Source organism: Aulonocara sp. 'chitande type north' Nkhata Bay, linkage group LG3 (genome assembly GCF_057382095.1).
Source record: "Aulonocara sp. 'chitande type north' Nkhata Bay isolate Kocher_YH1m ecotype deep benthic linkage group LG3, A_spYH_male_GT1.1, whole genome shotgun sequence".
Taxonomy (NCBI): Eukaryota; Metazoa; Chordata; class Actinopteri; order Cichliformes; family Cichlidae; genus Aulonocara; species Aulonocara sp. 'chitande type north' Nkhata Bay.
In genome coordinates, this window is record NC_141346.1 from 61,718,975 (window position 1) to 61,738,362 (window position 19,388).

General features: G+C 45.5%; 1 protein-coding gene across 2 annotated transcripts; it reads left to right on the forward strand.

Annotated features, from left to right (window-relative positions):
* Positions 1 to 378: 378 nt before the first annotated feature.
* Positions 379 to 18,881, forward strand: LOC147336463 (protein NLRC3-like). 2 transcript variants are annotated; one of them, XM_086287027.1, is made up of 8 exons: positions 379 to 554; positions 8,801 to 8,932; positions 9,017 to 9,109; positions 9,873 to 9,974; positions 11,222 to 11,338; positions 15,049 to 15,284; positions 15,402 to 17,193; positions 18,704 to 18,881. In XM_086287027.1, the coding sequence occupies exons 2-8, from the start codon at positions 8,844 to 8,846 to the stop codon at positions 18,879 to 18,881; spliced, it is 2,607 nt and encodes an 868-aa protein (XP_086143153.1). In that variant the 5' UTR covers positions 379 to 554; positions 8,801 to 8,843. The 2 variants fall into 2 exon arrangements, with proteins under 2 accessions (XP_086143153.1, XP_086143154.1); XM_086287028.1 differs by lacking the exon at positions 11,222 to 11,338.
* Positions 18,882 to 19,388: the final 507 nt, after the last annotated feature.

Genomic DNA, 19,388 nt, shown 5'->3' on the forward strand with positions numbered 1-19,388 from the left:
ATTATATACAGTGTGGCAGCTGACCTTTGACCTTTGACCTGCAAGCTTCAGACTCATTGCTGGTGTGAGGTGTTTACTATTGAAGCTTGCAGACACACCCACATCCTCTAATTTGTTCTCAGGGTTGTTCAGTGTGTTGGAGTTGGAGCAGAAACCTGCTGCAGGTTAATTATTGATCAAACAATATCACACAAGGTGCAGCAGCTGACCTTTGACCTGCGAGCTTCAGACTCATTGCTGGTGTGAGGTGTTTAATACTATTGAAGCTTGCAGACACACCCACATCCTCTGATTTGTTCTCAGGGTTGTTCAGTGTGTTGGAGTTGGAGCAGAAACCTGCTGCAGGTTAATTATTGATCAAACAATATCACACAAGGTGCAGCAGCTGACCTTTGACCTTTGAGCTTCAGACTCTTTGCTGGTGTGAAGTGTTTAATGTGACTTCAGCCTGCAGACACAGAGGACTGATGAAGCAGAAGATTGTCTCTGTTTCTACACAGACCTGGTCCAGACAGCAGAGCTGCAGAGGGAAGACGTTCATGGGAAGAAGCTGAGTAAGTGCAACGTCCTCTTTGAATCCTGGATCAGGAAGTGAAGCCGGGGAATATTTGGTGTTTCAATAAGGTTTCTGTCTTTGACTCAGTCTGCTGTCACTTTGTTTCAGAGAGAAAAAGAGATTTCAGATTAACTGCATTATATGCTGAGTAACTAAATGCTGCTAGTCTGTGGTGTCACTCCCAGCAGCATCACGTCATTTCTTTACTCTGACCTTTAACATCAGTTAACTTAGCTAGCAGAGCAGCTAGCAGTTAGAGTATGAACTCTGTGTCAGCAGTCAGCTTGGTCCTGGTGGTCACCTGGTTTCATGTTTGCTGATGATCCAGATGTGTCCACATAATTATTTATTTCTGTAAATGTAAAGACTTTACAGATAAACAACAGCAGCCCTCTGGCTGGACTCTAACCTGTGAGTTTCCTGTGACTGAAACCACAAGCTGACATTTTCCTTCTGAAGCAGCTGAATGGATGTTTAAGTTTACCTGCATACATGGTGCAAATAAACCCGCTTTGGATGGTTTGGAGGCAGAGCCCAAAGCAGGACAGGATTCTAATGTGATTGGTCACTTTGATGAGGTGGCTGGAACTCAGGTGGTCGAGCAGGTCACCTGCTAACCAGAAGGTTGGTGGTTTAATGCCAGTCTGCATGGTGTCCTGGTGAATGTTCGACAGGAAACACTTAGACACATGGAAAAAGTGCTTGTGTGAACGTACAAGTTGTGTAAAGCTTGTGTTTGAAAAATAAAGTTTATTTCTTATTATTTATTTTATAATAAAGTTTTTTCCTGTGCAGCAGTGGAAATACTGACAACTATAGCTGGATTATTTATTTGAACTCTTTTAAACCAGAGGCTTCAGACGCAGGTTCTGCAGCCTTTAATGGTAATAGTCAAAGTGTGATCGGTGAATTGTGAGCAGCAGAAAGGAGGAAAGCACTAATGCTGGCACAAGGGGCCACAAGCCAGTGTACTCCAAGTGCCAGCCTGGGTAAATGGGGAGTGTTGCATTAGTAAGGGCCTTCTGAACTAAAGCTTTACCAAATAAAATGCGTGGATCATAATGAATAAGACTGTCATGCTACTGATGGCTGAAAGAAAAGGAAGAGTAGGAAGGAGGCATGTTAGAATCAGAATCAGAATCAGAATGGGTTTATTGCCAGATGTTGAGGTTTACAACATTAGGAAATTGCTGCGGTGCTTCAGTGCAGACAATGAGAATTAAAGTGCTATGTAGAAAGAAAGATATGTGCATGAGATATACATGAGATATATACATGAGAATAAGAATTATGAGTGCTACGTAGAAAGTTATATACATGAGTGCAGGTGGTGATCAGTGCCAAACATGAAATGATGCAGTGAACACAGCGTAGGGTCATGTGTTAGTGGCGGGGACAATCATGTGGTTATTGTTCATGTGTCCAACAGCAGAGGGGAAGAAACTGTTCTTGTGGCGAGAGGTTCTGGTGCGAATGGACCAGAGCCTCCTGCCTGAGGGGAGCAGGTCAAACAGACTGTGTCCAGGGTGAGAAGGGTCAGCTGAGATCCGGGCTGCACGCCGCAGTGTCCTGGAGGTGTACAGGTCCTGCAGAGATGGGAGTCTGCAGCCAATCACCTTCTCAGCAGAGCGCACAACACGCTGCAGTCTCTGTTTGTCCCTGATAGTGGCTCCAGCGTACCACACGGTGATGGAGGAGGTGAGGATGGACTCGATGATTGCAGTGTAGAATTGCATCATCGTCCGTGTTGGCAGGTTGAATTTCTTCAGCTCCCTCAGGAAGTACATCCTCTGCTGGGCTTTCTTGATGACGGAGGTGATGGTGGGCTCCCACTTCAGGTCCTGGGTGATGGTGGTACCCAGGAAGCGGAATGAGTCCACAGAGGTGATGGGGGTGTCAGTCAGGATGATGGGGGGGAGTGGGGCTGTGTGCTTCCTGAAGTCCACAATAATCTCCACTGTCTTCTGGGCATTCAGCACCAGGTTGTTGTGGCTGCACCAAGACACCAGACGTTCAACCTCCCTCCTGTAGGCAGACTCGTCCCCGTCCGAGATGAGCCCAATGACGGTGGTGTCATCTGCGAACTTGATTAGCTTGACAGACTGGTGGGTGGAGGTGCAGCAGTTGGTGTACAGGGAGAAGAGCAGAGGAGAAAGAACACAGCCCTGAGGGGAGCCGGTGCTGATGGTCCGGGAGTCCGAGACATTCTTTCCCAGCCTCACGTGCTGCTTCCTGTCCGTCAGGAAGTCAGTGATCCACCGGCAGATGGGATCAGGCACATTCATCTGGGAAAGCTTGCCTTGGAATTGGTCTGGAAGGATGGTGTTGAAGGCAGAGCTGAAGTCCACAAACAGGATCCTGGCGTAGGTTCCTGGGGAGTCCAGATGCTGCAGGATGAAGTGTAGGGCCATGTTGATGGCGTCGTCTACAGACCTGTTGGCTCTATATGCAAACTGCAGGGGGTCCAGGAGGGGGGCCGTGAGGGTCTTGAGATGGGAGAGAACTAGGCGCTCGAATGACTTCATGACCACAGATGTCAGAGCCACGGGTCTGTAGTCATTTAGTCCAGTGATCCTAGGTTTCTTGGGGACAGGGATTATGGTAGAGGACTTGAAGCAGGCAGGCACATGACATGCCTGCAGTGAGGAGTTGAAGATGCCAGAAAACACTGGGGCCAGCTCGTTTGCACAGTGTCTGAGGGTGGCAGGAGACACACCGTCTGGGCCGGGAGCTTTCCGAGCATTCAGACTCCTAAACTGCTTCCTCACATCTGCTTCATGAATATGAAGAGTTGTGGTCGGAGGAGGTGGTGTGAAATCCTCTTTTGTGTGGGGTGAGGGGGCGGGTGTTGCAGGTGAACAGTTTGAAGGTGGTGATGGCTCTATGGAGGGGGGAGAGGTGGGGGAATGAGTGTCCAAAGTGTATCTATTGTTGGGGCCGTTGGAGGTGTGAAGGCTGCCTGATGGCTCGTCAAAACGGCAGTAAAAGTTGTTAAGGGTGTTGGCCAAGAGCAAGTCATCAGTGGAGTGGGGGGTTTTAGGCTTGTAGTTTGTAATATTCCTAAAACCTTTCCACACAGAGGCCGAGTCATTCTCTGAGATCTGCTGCTGCATCTTCTCAGAGTGCTGATGTTTGGCAATGTCCACTTCTTTAGTGAACCTGTACTTGGCCTCTCTGTAGCAGTCCCTGTCTCCGCTTCTGAATGCCTTACTCTTTTCCAGCCACAGCTTTTTGAGTTTAGGAGTAAACCAGGGTTTGTCATTGTTATAACTCACCCTGGTGCGTGATGGCACAATGCTGTCCTCACAGAAGTGGATATAGGAGGTGACAGTGTCCGTAAACTCGTCCAAGCTGTTAGAAGCAGCCTTCATTGTGTCCCAGTCTGTAGACTCCAAACACGTGCGAAGCTCCTCCACAGCCTCGTTGCTCCACAGTTTTTTAGTCCTCACGACAGGTTTGGAGAGCTTCAGCCTCTGTCTGTACGCAGGGATTAGGTGGATCATGACGTGGTCAGAAAGTCCGAGTGAAGCGCGGGGCACCGCGCGATAGGCCCCGCTGATCGTACTGTAACAGTGGTCTAATGTTCTCTCCTCTCTGGTCGGGCATTTAATATGCTGCTTATATTTTGGAAGCTCATGGCTCAGATTGGCTTTGTTAAAGTCCCCAAGAGCAATGATGAGAGAGTCCGGGAATGTCCGCTCCGTGTGGAGAATCTGCTCCGCGAGTGCGCACTGAGCTGCCTGCGCATCTGCGTCTGGCGGGATGTAAACAGCGGCCAGGATGAATGAAGCAAACTCCCGCGGAGAATAAAACGGTTTGCAGTGAATAAAAAGATATTCCAGAGAGGGAGAGCAGTGCTGAGCAATCACTGTTACATCTGTGCACCAGCCACTATTGATGTAGAAGCAGACACCTCCACCTTTGGTTTTACCGGAGAGAGCGGCCTGCCGGTCCGCGCGCAGCAGATGAAAGCCCTCCAGCTTGAGCGCGCAGTCCGGGATGTCCTCACTGAGCCACGACTCCGTAAAACATAAGACACAGGAGGAGGCAAAGTCTTTGTTCATGCTTCTCATCAGGGCCAGTTCGTCTATCTTATTCCAGAGTGAGCGTACATTAGAAAGGAAGATCCCAGGAAGGGCCGTTCTCAGTCCGCGTTTCCTCAAACGCACGAGTACGCCGGCTCGCTTACCTCTCTTTCGACGTCTCACTTTCCTGATCAGAGTCTGCAGTAAATCTGCCGCAGATGCGACAAATATTGGAAATAAATCCACAGGCGTTGTAGTCCTGCAGTTAAGGAGCTCTTCTCTGGTGTAAGAATATCCAGAGGAGTGCCCAGACACAGAAGTAGGGATGGGTATCGTTTAGGTTTTATCCGATACCGGTGCCAAACCGGTACTTTTGAAACAGTGCCTGTGCTTAATCGGTGCTCGAATCAGTGATTAAAGAATGGAGAACACAAACTTTGTCCAAAAACCTCTCATGTTTTTATTTTTAGCAGTCTCTTTTTTTCTGCAAAATGATAACCAAGTTAGCCTTTTCTGTTGATACAAGATACCTCCTTTGGTTGGAACCGGTGCTTAAAGAATGGAGAACACAAACTTTGTCCTGAAACCGCTCATGTTTTGTTGTTTTTTTTGTAAAAAGATAACAATGTTAGCCTTTTGTGCAGCTATAGGGCATATATGGTATCACTCTATCAAACAAGAAGACAGCAGCATGTAACTACAACGGTGTTTGCTTGTTCACCTTACATTAATGTAATAACGTGGTTAGCCTACTCAACGTAAATTACACACAAACAACATTAAGCTACACACGCAGAGAAGAACGGCTGCTGCTGCCGTCATCATCCTCATCATTTCTGCTCCTCTGGCAGGGCTAGGGGCCAGGACTCTCCTCTTCAGGTTCTTGGGGGATGTTGCTAACTCCGTGTCCGATAACAGGCACCACACCCGCAGTAGTTGTGCTCGGTGTGAGGTCTTGCAGGAAGCTATCAAATACGGTGCATTTCTCGGCTTTAAAAAAAAAACACTATGCGTCGCCGGGTGTTTCATGGTAAACAGACTGATTCTTATATAGCGCTTTTCTACTCTCCCAGAGTACTCAACATGCCACATTCACCCAATCACACCAGCACTTTATCTGTACTCAGTGCTTTCTAAGTACATTCACACTCCGAATGTGGAGAGCAAGTTGGGGTTAGTATCTTGCCCAAGGATACTTGGCACGAGGAGCCTGGGATCGAACCATCAGCCTTCCGACCAGTAGGTGACCAGCTCTACCTCCTGAGCTACAGCCTCCCTGTTTCACCAGATTCGAGGTGTTACCTCCTTTGCACAGTATCAGCTTAAAGCACTTGTTGCAGGCTGCTGAGTTTGCATCTTTTGCTGTGAAGTACAGCCAGACTTTGACCGCTTAGCCTTGGGCATTTTTAATCTGTCGCTCTGCTCTAAAAGAACATACGTACCGGGGCCCGCCTACTATCCTTGGAAAGGTAAAATGATTGGCTAGAATCCAAAGTGTATGACATCTCAGGAAAAAAAGCACCAAAATGTGCACTGCTTTTCAGTCTGGTTACTACCGTTTATGTCAGACCCGGTGCCATAATGACATCAGATACCGGTGCCCATCCACAGTTAGGAGGCAATGGTAGAGAAGGAAAGACAGGAGATGGTAAATGGCCTGCATTTGTATAGCGCTTTTCTAGTCCATAGGACCCCAAAGCGCTTTACACTACATTCAGTCATCCACACACACATTCACACACTGGCGATAGCAAGCTACATTGTAGCCACAGCTGCCCTGGGGCGCACTGACAGAGGCGAGGCTGCCGGACACAGGCGCGTGTCTCACACACACAGTGACGTCAGACACAGTCACACTCACTGTTCCATCTGCTTTGTGCACAAATTCATTACTTTCTTCCTTCAATGATCTACATACTACGTGCTGCCCAGTGAATACTTTGCAATGTATTCCATCCCCTTTCAAGGCAGAATTACCCAGTTTATTCCCCATTACAAGACAACAATCAGTCACATTCACACAGACCACGTCTGGCCCGCACTCGCTCACACGTGCGTTTACCCACCAATGAGAGCTCTATCCTCCTTACATATTGGTGGATAAACCAAACACTCAACGCCCTCAGCGGCAGAGGAAAAACCTCCTTTCGGTGGAGCAACCATCCTTAACCCTCCTTAAAAACTGGCGAAGAAACCAGACCTCCTTAGAATAATTAAAAAACTGGTGGGGAAACCAGACCTCCTTAAAAAAAAATAAAGAAAAACCGGTGGAGAAACCAGGTAGCTTCTAAAACACCATCTGTTTTAGAAAACAAAACAGATGGTGAATTCTTTAGAGAATTTTCTAGAAATCTTTTTCTTTCAAAACAGAATTCAGAATATTGATCTTTGACATGGAAGCTGTTTCTACAGGATCCTGATGGACACTCAAAGCTTTCATAAAATGTTCTCATTAGTTGTTTGCAGCAGAATATCACCTGATGTGAACCAAAACAACAAAAGTGCTCTGCACATGTGTGTGAGACTACAGATTCTAGAATCAGAACTGCTGATTTCATTACTCTGAACTTTTAAAGGCGGGTTTTGTATCTGAGAGCAGGGACACTTGCTGTGTTCAGTGTGACTCGTCTCTGCAGAAGGTCAGGGCTCTGGTAGTTGCAGTTAGCGGGTGACTTACTGGGCAGGTGGATCCTGAGTGTCTGTTGGAGTCAGGGTTCATTATGGTCCTGGTTGCTACTGGAAATAAAGAAACAAAAGGAGGGTGTGTTGTTCAGGAAGTACAGACTGTAGCTCAGCAGGTAGAATTACTAACTGGAAGGTTGGAGGTTTGATCCCTGGCTGCTCCAGTCTGCACGCCACGGTATCCTTGGGCAAGATGTGGAACCCCGACTTGCTCTCCGATGCATCCATCATAGTGTCATTGTTAGAAAAAGAAGTGCTTGTGTGAATGAAGCACGCTGTATAAAATGCTGTGACTGCTCATACAGAAAAGCAGCTCATAAGAACTGGTTCATTTTCCAGATAATTCCACTATTAAGACAACAGACATTTGGGAGGCTTTCTCTGAGAGTAACACTGAAAGTCTTGCTGCTCCTCCACAAAATGAACTTCAGATTAAAGACACAGCTCAGCTAAACACAACTCAAACTAATCTACACTATTTTTCTTTATTACGCAGCGTTTTTATAACTATTTCCAGATGTTTCTAAAGATGAAAACAGAATTAAACTCCAGCCTGATGCGTTTCTGAGGTTCCTGACTCTGACCGTCCCTCAAACGCCTCTCTGGGCGTTTCCTTCCGTCGCTTTTACTTTCGCTTTCGTGAATGTTGTGGCGCAGTTGATCGTCTTATTAAATTCAGTTCTTTGCATTCTTTTGGCGGCGAAGAAAAACTGGGCTCAAAGTGGTCAAACTCAAAAAATGATCTTTATTTTACATTCCCGGGAACGGAGAACTGTTAGGCGCTATCATGCACCCACAGCTCTGAAAAAAAAATCACAAGCTGCATGTGTATATATATTTCTGCTACGTCACATATAGTTTCGATCAAAACAACTCCTTACATAGTAGCAGTTGATGACAATGACAGCTGCAGAGTTTGTGTCTGATGTATTAAGTATGAAACACTGTTGGGCTAAAATCTGGTCAGAATGAATCCAGGTGCAGGTGTGTCAGTTTAGGACCACTGGACTAACATCCAAGTGCTCACAATATAAAGTGTATTCTGTAGTAACATCCTGGTGTTGCAGCAACAGTCCCACATGGAAACGTCAACAGTCAAACTCAAAATCTCTTTTTGTCAACAATAAAATGACAGCAGACCAATTTGATCAAAGTTGGTAAAAAGCTTCAGAAATTAGTAAAATATTAAAAAGTGTCTTGATGCTCAATCATCCAGGTAAGGGTTAGGTTAGTAATGCTGTGATTGCAGACATTCCCCAACTCTCTGTGAATGGGACTCATGGCCATTGATCAGTGGTTGTTGATCAATGGTCATGACCTCCCAGCCATTGTGCAAATGTCCTGTTTATAAGGTTGGAAGCCTGCAGTCAGCTGAGACTGAAGGAGTCACCTGGATGAGTCATGAAACGTTTCTCCCACTGAAAACATCCAGATGAACAGAATCAACTTTTGGGGATTAAAACGTGTCTGAATCAATCAGTGGGTGCTGAGTGGGTCAGTCAGTGTATCGCTGGGCTGATTTGTGTTTCCTCTGCAGGTGAAGGTAGAAAGTGTGTGTGAGCTGATGTGAATTGAGCAGCATGGATCAGTGTGAGGACAGAGAGGAGGGAGCCCCTCCCTCTAAAAGCACTCTGTGTGGGGAACATGAGAGCCAGATCAAAGCTCAGAGGTGAGATGACCATCTCTAACTGTCCATGACTCTTCTCCATGTCACAGCTCAGCACTCACATCACTGCTCCATCATTATTCACAGGAACCAGCCTGGACCTCCACCCAGCTCTGTGTCCTGTAAGAGTGACGCGTCCAAAGATTTCAACATTGAGTTTAAAGTCTCTGCTGCAGAGAGGTGAGCTGTTAGTAACAAGAACTCTCTGATTTAAATGATTTTGATGTTTCCTGGTTTCTAAAATGCATCTCTGTAGCAGAGCAGTGTCTCCAAGGACACACAGGCTCAGCTGTAACTGTCAGTTTATCTGGTTTAAGACACATTTTGACTCAATTGGCTGTTTTTAACTATGTATTTTAATCAGAGGTGTAAATCTAGACCTCACACATCTGGATCCTAAACTATGATAGAAACAGCTGCTAGCAGTGGGTAGTTTGACTTTGATACGCTGCTCTAGAAAGCAAACAAAGGTTTGTGCAGCTCCTCTTCAGAAAAGTGTTCAGAGAGCAGCTGCTGTATTAGACAAAGGCTCGTCGTGTGAGCCCAGATGTGTGTAACAGCTGGATGAAGGAGAACCATCACAGTCGCGTCTCCATCCCGCCTTTATTAATGAACTTCCTGTTGCTTGCAGATGACAGGAACACAAAGTGTTTGTGCCACGTGATGCTGCAGGATTTGTTAACGTGTCCATGATGGTAACATCTCCTCGTCTAACTGCAAACACATGAGCGCTCCTAACGGCAGCTATCACAGCCACACAGGCAGACTGTGTCTCACTGTTGCATTCAGGGACATTTGTTTTCCTGTAAAAAGCTGAACTCTAATCTAAGAGGACTGTTACTGACAGGAAACAGCTGCATTATCTGCAGTCTGTGTGATCACAGCTGCTTCAATCACTTTATCAGAGAATTGATCATTGAATAAAACATGTTTGTGTCTGCAGAGGTCAGAGGTCACAGTCTGCAGGATCCAGCTGTCCGTCTGTGAGGAGTGACCGGTCCAAACATCACCCTCCAGTCTTCAGTGGTGAACCTGGACCAACGAGGTCAGAGACCTGTGATGACTCCTTTACATGTTTGTGTTTTCCTGGATAAATATGACCAAAGATTCATTAAAAAGATAAAAATATTAGACTTTGTCCTGTAGCGCTGTGTGGCAGGCAGGATTGGACCCAAACACAACAGGATGAAGTCAAAGAGGCAGCTTTATTTCAGCTGTGAACATGCAAACAGCAGAAATAAGGAAACATAACTGTAGGTTTGCAGTGAATGAAGCCTCAGCTCGACGCTCCACTTTGTCCCTCTTTTCCTTCTCCAAACAGCCACATCAGGAGTCTCTGATGGAGTTTTAAAATATTTAATTACAAATGTCCAAAGATGGGTTCAGGATACCTGAATCCACAGTTATTAAAGCTAAAATAGTTCACAGGGTTTGGACTTTGTTAGGTGACGAGAGAACATCAACGTGTTTTTGTCTGTTGGCTTAAACTAAGAGAGTTTAGTTTGTTAGCACAAAGAGCTGTCAGCTAAAGCCCCGAATGCACTTTGAATACAGATGAACTGAGAAAAACACTTTAAATACAGCAAACAGTCAACCTGACAACATCTTTTTCTGCTGATCATCCACAGCAGTACGTTTAGCATTCATGCTAGCAGCAGGCTATGACTGTCCACTGAGCACCAACACAGGTAGGAGTGAGCAATGATGAAGCAGGACTGTGGGCAAATTTGAGCTACAATCCTATTGGCTTCTCAGTTTCTCCAAAGAAAAGGGGAAAAATTCTTGGTGTTGTGAAGATGTGAGTTGGTCTTGTTGTCGTGGGGCTGGAAGGATGCTGGCAGTGAGAGGCTTTTCATACAGTGTTCAGTAACAGAATGAGAAGAAAGCCACTGCACATGAAACAAGGTGCTCGTAGTGTTTACTGTGTTTGTGCCACAATGTCAGATCAGTTGTAGATTCACATGCAGACTTGTCCAGTGAAACCAGTGCAAGTACTGCAGTACAGAGCAAAGACTAAGCAAGCCAGGAGAGCTCTCCAACTTTCTGAAAGTATCAGGATATTTGAGTGATAAGAAAAAGTGGATCGTGCAACAATGTCCCTCAGCACACAAAACAATCAAAGCAGAATAAATATAATGTTTTAGATCAAACGCTTACAGGGACCTGAAGAGAGAGAACCAACAAGATGTCATGGCTAACAGAGGAACTCAAGCACAGACTGAGTTCTGACAAACAAAAAGGTGACAGTTTATTTACCAAAGGGGTGAACCACAGTGCTCTATATATGTACAGTGAGTCGGGGAGGGGGTCCAGGGCTCCAGGGAAAAGAGGGAAGGGAGTCCACACTCACTCCTCTTCAGTCACTCGTGTCCTGCTCTCCACTCACACAGCCACACACGGGAGTCACAGGTAAGCGTCTGTAACCAGGGCCCTGTTTCAGGAAGCCGGTTTAGTGGAAAAACTGAGTAAGTATACCCTGAGTTAACGAAAACTCTGGGTTTTCGGTTTCACAAAGCGAGTTCAGCTGCAGCCTGAGTGAGTCACTATGACGACACACTCCGTGAAGCTAACCTGCCCCCTAGCAGGTTTACTACAACTAACCCTGACTGTCTCCGCCCCTTTGTCGGAAACCTGACAGTAGGAAGTGTCAGACATGGCGTGCCACTTCCTTGAAGAGCCAGTAGATCGTGAAGCCCAAATTCTCCGCAGAGCTCTCCGCCGGGAGAGAGTGATCAGAGCGCGTTTGGACATTTTATCATTTCCTGATGATTTTCTGTGCGAACGTTACCGTTTCTCAGCACAATCTATAATTTATTTGGATAACATCCTCAGGCCATATATTACGCATGTGACACATCGCGGACATGCTCTCAGTTCATTGCATATTATTTGTATTGCACTTCGGTTTTTTGCAAACGGGAGCTTTCTGTATAATATTGGTGACGCTGAGCACGTTTCCAAGGCTACCGTCTGTCGGGCAGTCAGGAATGTTACAGTTGCACTGAAACGTCTCCTGTACTCGTCTGTGGTGTTCCCCGGTCATAGACCCACAAGATTTATCAAAGAGGGATGCCACAAAATTGCAGGTATCAGGATGACCAAAACTTAATGTATGATGTGGTGATACTTGGACTACTACTTAAATTGCACATTTATTTTCAGGGTTCCCAGGCGTGATTGGCTGTATAGATGGTACTCACATTCCAATCATTGCTCCTTCAGTAAATGAAGGAGACTATGTGAACAGGAAGTCTTTCCACAGCATTAATGTACAGGTACATAGTTCCCTGTAGCATGTCAAACTAACAAATTATTTCATTATAGTAATGGATGCTAATTTGTGTTCTCTGCACTGTGAAGATCATATGTGATGCTGCCAACATTATCACAAATGTGGAAGCCAAGTGGCCAGGCTCTGTCCATGACTCACAAATATTCCGTGAATGTACACTGAGCACAAAATTTGGACATGGTGAGTTGAAAATACTTTAAAATATATAAAGACAAATTGCTTCAGGGACATTTGAACTGAAGTGTATCCTTCTGTCTTAGGAGAGTTCACTGGCTACTTGCTTGGTGATAGGGGGTATCCATGTTTACCCTATTTGCTTACCCCTTACCCTGACCCTGAACCGGGCCCACAGCAGCGATATAATCTGGCTAATTGCAGGACAAGAGCCAGAATTGAAATGACTATCGGAATGCTTAAGGCCCGGTTCCAGTGCCTGCAAAGACTCAGGGTCACCCCAGAAAGGGCATGTGACATTATTGTGGCATGTGTGATTCTTCACAACATTGCCACAATTAGAGGAGAACACTGTCCTTCTGAACCAAACATCAGCAGTGATCCAAACCATGAACATCCTGACCCTCCCACGGGCATACAAGATGGAAGAGCAGTCAGAGACACCATATGTCACAATCATTTCCTTTGACCCATCACCTCAACATGTTGAAAGAAGAATAAACTGATTTTTTGTTCAACTGGCTTTATTGGTCGCCTGTATTTCCTGTACACAAAGTATTAAAAGATGTAAACCTCATAAAGTGTCTCTGTTGCTTCCTCCTCTGTAACAGCTGTCAATGTTTCTTCATTATTTTCCTGTAGTAAAGAAATAAACAACATTGCTGTTCTACTGTAAACTCATATAATCTGTGGAGTATTACTCACAACTGCATGTTGGTCTGGCTCAACAGGAGGCTGCACCAGATGCAGTACACCATCACCATCAACTGATAGAATATGAGGTTTATACAGGTCACTTATAACTTACAAGGGACCAAATGGCAATTAACAAACATACCAAGCACCTTACACTTCATTGTCATTATGCTCTCAAAGACAACCAAGACTGAGGCAAGGCAAAATCAGTAGGAAAATAACTTCACTACAAAATAATCCATTATGGTAAAGAGTTTATCAAATGAATGAGTAGCACTGCGAAGGTGACTGTGAAGAAAGGATGTATGCACATCATGTATTATTTTGGATTTACCCCCTATGTAGGCACTTGTGTCTTGCGGGGTTATTGACTCAGAGGATGTCCCCGCAGAGATGCCTTCGGCCACAGGGCGCCCACTGTTTTGGCTGAGGGCCAACTGCTCAGCCTCTGTGAGTGGTGGTGGAGGAGGACCCCCACCTGTTTTTCGGGCCTCCGCTTTTTTTCTGTTGGCTATAACGGGCCACATTTGAGCATACAGAGTACGCAAATATGTACTTGTAATGTGCTCAGATAATTTCAATAAGTGCTTACAGAAAGAAAATTAATGTAGCCTCTAACTGCAATTGATTTACATGGGACAAACAGACCAAGCACTATGGCTCATAATACAATTACACCTTACCTGTTTGGACTATATTTTTATATTTCATTTTTACTTGCTGCCAGGAACGTTTGGGGCCTGTTGGGTTGCACCTGCGCTCACATCACATCACAAAATAAAATGTATAAAATAACAAATAAAATAACATATGATAAAATAACGTGTTAAATGGGTGGAAATCCCTCGATCAATGTTTATATTAACACTCACGCATTGACTCTGTCGGCTATGTTTTGCCATGCATGCTTTTGCAGCTGTGGCTGTGTTACTTTTTTCCGCGGAATTTGCATGTTATCGGCATATGCTGCCATCAGAATTTCGGCCTCAAGCGCTGTAAGATACATTGACCGCGCCTTCTTTCCCTCCGTCTCCATGGTGACTCGCTTAATCTGTGCTCCGCTTATCAGGGCTTTATGTATCCTCGTCCGCGCGCTTCACTTGGGGTTAAAGCAACTCCGCGTTGACTGAACTAATTGTTATCAGCCTTTCTGAAACGGAATATTCCGAGTTGGACAGTTCGGGGTTACTCAACCGTGAGTGTCGTTTTTCACTCTGAGTTTTCCAAACCGGCTTCCTGAAACAGGGCCCAGGTCCGGGGAACTATATACTCAAAGTATACACAAAGTTAACCCAACTGGTGAATTTAGAGAGAGATTTCTTAGCAATGAGCTGAGATCATGAACACTGGAGGGTCAATGTCCCAGCGACAAACTGCTCCATGCCGCAGCGTTTAATGGTTACCGGTAAGCCCAGGTGAGTCAGCAACAGGTGGTGTAATCATCATAGCTGTGTGGACCAAGAGTGAGAGGCCATTACAATCTCCACCCAGGCAGGCAAAACGCTAGCAGGAGAGAGCAAAACATAAAACCTGAAGAGCCATCATGAGCCAGCCAGAGAGACACAGAGTTTATACTAGAAGAGAAACCTGCTCATCTTCATCATGTTTGTTTAAACAGAGAAAATCAGAAGTCTCTGTGTGTCAGACCACGGCTCTACACGGACACTTCTAAGCTGCTTCAGAGTGAACTGACCCAGATAATCTGCACACAGCGGCTGTAAAACAGTGAAAGTCATAACTGTCTCTCTGATGGAAAGCTTTTATTGTGAAGTCAGGAAGTCTGCAGGAAGTGTTGAGTTTGTATTCATCACTCAGTGTTTAATGAGACAGGCAGACAGGAAGAGCAGCTCATTAGTGTTGATGAAATCAAAGGAACTGTGAGGAACTGCAGTTTGGTCACATCTGGATGTTTTTCACTGACAGTAAATGTTTTAGTGATAAAGAAATGTGTTCACAGAGAGAGGAAGAGGAGTGGTGTTTGTGAGGAGGAGCAGCTGTCCTGCTGTGCTTTGTGTCAGGACGTCCTGAAGGATCCAGTCTCTACCAGCTGTGGACACTGGTTCTGCAGACAGTGCATCTCCTCATACTGGGACCAGTCTGCTCCATCAGGAGACTCCTTCTGTCCCCAGTGTGGAGAAAGATCCAGAAGCAGAGCTGGACTGCAGACAGCCAGTCAGAGCAGCTGTGTACAAAGTAAGACTGAACATCTGTCTGCTGATGGACTCATTTCTGAAAACTGGACTTCTTGTGTTGTTCAGACATTGAAGAGTTTTCTTTCTCTTTAGTCTCATTTTTTTTTCTTTCTTTCAGCAGATGTTGGTCTGCAGGAGGTTTTAGATGAACATAAGATCAGTCTGAGGAGGAGATGTGAACGTGTGACTGAAGGAAGTGATGAAACAGGAAGTAGAACCCTTCTCAACAGGATCTACACTGAGCTCTACATCACAGAGGGACAGAGTGAAGAGGTTCATACCCAACATGAGGTGAGGCAGCTGGAGACAGCTTCCAAGATGGACGCCCTCCATGACGCTCCAATCAGGTGCCAGGACATCTTTAAAGCCTTACCTGACCAACAGAGACCCATCAGAGTGGTTCTGACCAACGGCGTGGCTGGTGTTGGAAAAACCTTCTCAGTGCAGAAGTTCACTCTGGACTGGGCAGAGGGCTTGGAGAACCAACATGTCAGTGTGGTGGTTCTGCTTTCATTCAGGGAGCTGAACCTGATCAGAGATGAGCAGTACAGTCTTCTGGAGCTGCTCCATGTTTTCCATCCAACATTACAGAAGGTCACAGCAGAGAAGCTGGCTGTCTCTCAGCTTTTGTTCATCTTTGACGGCCTGGATGAAAGCAGACTTTCATTGGATTTCACCAACAGGAAGCTGCTGTCTGATGTCACACAGAAGTCATCAGTCAGCCAGCTGCTGACAAACCTCATCCAGGGGAATCTGCTTCCCTCGGCTCTCGTCTGGATAACTTCCCGACCCGCAGCAGCCAATCAGATCCCTCCTACATGTGTTGACAGGCTAACAGAAGTACGAGGCTTCACTGACGCCCAGAAGGAGGAGTACTTCAGGAGGAGATTCAGTGATGAAGAGCTGTCCAGCAGAATCATCTCCCACATGAAGACATCCAGGAGCCTCCACATCATGTGTAGTATCCCAGTCTTCTGCTGGATCACTGCTACAGTTCTGGAGCACATGTTGACTACAGAGCAGAGAGGAGAGCTGCCCAAGACCCTGACTGACATGTACTCACACTTCCTGCTGGTTCAGACAAAGAGGAAGAAGAACAAGTACCATGAGGGACGTGAGACGAGTCCACAGGAGCTGACGAAGGCTGATAGGAAAGTTCTTCTGAAGCTGGGGAGGCTGGCGTTTGAACATCTGGAGAAAGGAAACATCATGTTCTACCAAGAAGACCTGGAGCAGTGTGGTCTGGATGTGACAGAGGCCTCGGTGTACTCAGGAGTTTGTACAGAGATCTTCAAAAGAGAGTGTGTGATCTTCCAGAAACCAGTCTACTGCTTTGTTCATCTGAGCATTCAGGAGTTTCTGGCTGCTGTCTACAAGTTCCACTGTCACACCAACAGGAAGACAAAGGTGCTGAAGAACTTTTTGGGAAAAAAATACAACAAGTCCTCTCTGGATGATTTCCTGAGCAGAGCCATGTATAAATCCCTCCAGAGTGAAAATGGCCACCTGGACCTGTTTGTTCGCTTCCTTCATGGCCTCTGTCTGGAGTCCAACCAGAGACTCTTAGTAGGTCTGCTGGGTCAGACAGAGATCAGTCCAGGAACCATCCAGAGAGTCATCAACAACCTGAAGAAGATGAACAGTGATGAAATCTCTCCTGACAGAAGCATCAACATCTTCCACTGTCTGATGGAGATGAACGACCTCTCAGTACATCAGGAGATCCAAGAGTTCCTGAAGTCAGAGAACAGATCAGAGAAGAAACTCTCTGAGATCCAGTGCTCAGCTCTGGCCTTCATGCTGCAGATGTCAGAGGAGGTTCTGGATGAGTTGGACCTGCAGAAGTACAAAACATCAGAGCAGGGACAACAGAGACTGATTCCAGCTGTGAGGAACTGCAGAAAGGCTGGGTGAGTCCAGATGTGATCATTAACATCATTGATCAGTGTAGGTTAGTAGTTTAATGTTGAAAATAAAATCAGATTGTAACCACAAAGTGTTTGTGTCCGTACGCTGCAACCTTCCACACCATTCCTTTATTGTACAGACTCAGCAGCAGCTCCATGGATCCCAAATCCAAGAGTGGAGAACAGATTTGAAGTGTGTCACATCCATGCAGTCACAGCTGTTTCCACCATGTTTCCACTGATATTAATCCTGTTCAATGACACGTTTCATATCAGTGAATATGTTCTTTAGGACGTCCACTGACATGTTTAAGTGTCCTGCTGGAAATCACTCAAATCATCCATGAAATCCATGAAAAATCCTTTTAGTGTTTCTAACTTCACCCTCTGTCCTCTCTCTCTCTCCATCCTCCTCACTGCTTCTTTCACTGATAATCACACAAACATCGTATTCAGCTACAAAATAACACAATAATATCATCTGATGATCATTATTATAAGAGCAGGATCCATATTTGATATCAGAGTAACACACTGCTTGGTTATGTGCAGTCATCATCAGTGACTGTGGGTCAAACAGAAGCTCTCTGATTGGTTGCTGACCTTGGTCACCTGTCCACTCTCACCTGTTTGTGTTTGCTCTCTCTTTGCTGTCTCCATCCTCTCTCTCCTTTCTCTCCCTCTCTGTCTTTGTACGTCACTCAGGTCCAATGGAAACAGTGACATTTACAAACCAATCAAAGACAAACTGATCCATGTCAGGTTATAACAATATTCAAAGTGAATACAGGCTGCTGCTGGACACAGACAGGTAACATCATTTTGACTTGCTGTCACCTGGATCTGGACTCATAAACACTGAAGCCCTGAACAGGAATACAAATCATTTTCTGCCAACTAGCGACACACCAGCAGATAATGGCTCAGAAAGCTCAAATGAGCCAATCATTTCTGTGTTTAGTTCCCCTGAAATCAGATCTGATATCAGCAGCTCTGAGTTCATTCATCATTATTGTCCAGTGATGAGATTTCTGCTCCGTTTGGTAACAGTCAGCAGGTTTTTCCTGCGTGTGGACGTGAACAGTCGTACCTGACAGCAGGTAGCAAACAGAGATCATCTTTCCAGCTGGAACTCTTCACTGAGCTGAACTCATTCAAAATGTTCTGGAGTCAAAACAGGAAACAGTCCAAATGTGTGTCTTCACTCTGACTCTGGATCAGATCTCAGTGACAGACTGTGGACATTATGGAAGCCTAAATGTGACACCATCTTCCTCCTTCATCTGCAGATTAAAGCCAAACAAAGATTCTCATTAAAAGTCTGCAGGTCTGAGAGAGACTCAATCGTTGTGTCATGTCAAACACAGTAAGAGGAGCTGAAGCACAGATGTGAAGAGCAGATTCATCAGATTATGACCTCACTCTGTTTTGTCTTCATATACATTCAGTCTGTGTTTATAATGCAGATTTTCTGCTTTTATAATAACACATTTTATATTTTCTATCATCACAGACTGACTCAGTGTCTACTCTCAGAGTCTCACTGTGAAGTTGTGGCCTCAGCTCTGAAGTCCAACCCCTCCCATCTGACAGAGCTGGACATGAGTTGGAACAAGCTGCAGGATTCAGGTGTGAAGCTTCTGTGTGCTGGACTGGAGAGTCCAAACTGTCGACTGGAGACTCTGAGGTGAGTTCACTGACTGCGGCTGTTGTTGTTTTTCTATATTTCAGGTCTTTGATGTTTGAAACTTTCTTTAGTTCCTAAATGTTCAGGATGTGTCTGAAGACAAATGTGAAGAAGTTTGAGTGCTTTCAGAAATGTTGTCTTTCCAAACGACTGAACAACAGTTTTTCCTTTTGGCTCCAAACAGAAGTGACAGACTTGAGCAGGGTTCATTTAAAGGCTGACAGAAGTGGAGTGGTGACGGGGAGATGTTTGACAGGACAGTGTTTCAGCCTCTACAGGTTCATGTTGTGCTCCATCAGTCAGTGAAGATGAAGTCAGTGCTGATGAGGCTGTAGAGTGTGTGAGGGATGTGAATGAGGATGATGAAGATCTGATGATAGCAGATAAAAACAGGCTGCAGAGACTTTGAGCCATACAGGGCACACAGTGTGTGTACAGAACAGCTGAAATCATTATGGAGGCCTCACTGGGATATGGAAGCATCACAGTACAGCTTCAGTGAAGCATTAAA

What these genes read in the sequence shown, in the direction of transcription:
- LOC147336463 (XM_086287027.1), top strand. Translation starts at nt 8,844, where the DNA reads ATGGATCAGTGTGAGGACAGAGAGGAGGGAGCCCCTCCCTCTAAAAGC. An exon ending in AAAGTCTCTGCTGCAGAGAG is followed by an intron (nt 9,110 to 9,872) that starts GTGAGCTGTTAG and finishes TTGTGTCTGCAG; the next exon opens with AGGTCAGAGGTCACAGTCTG. An exon ending in GGTGAACCTGGACCAACGAG is followed by an intron (nt 9,975 to 11,221) that starts GTCAGAGACCTG and finishes ATATATGTACAG; the next exon opens with TGAGTCGGGGAGGGGGTCCA.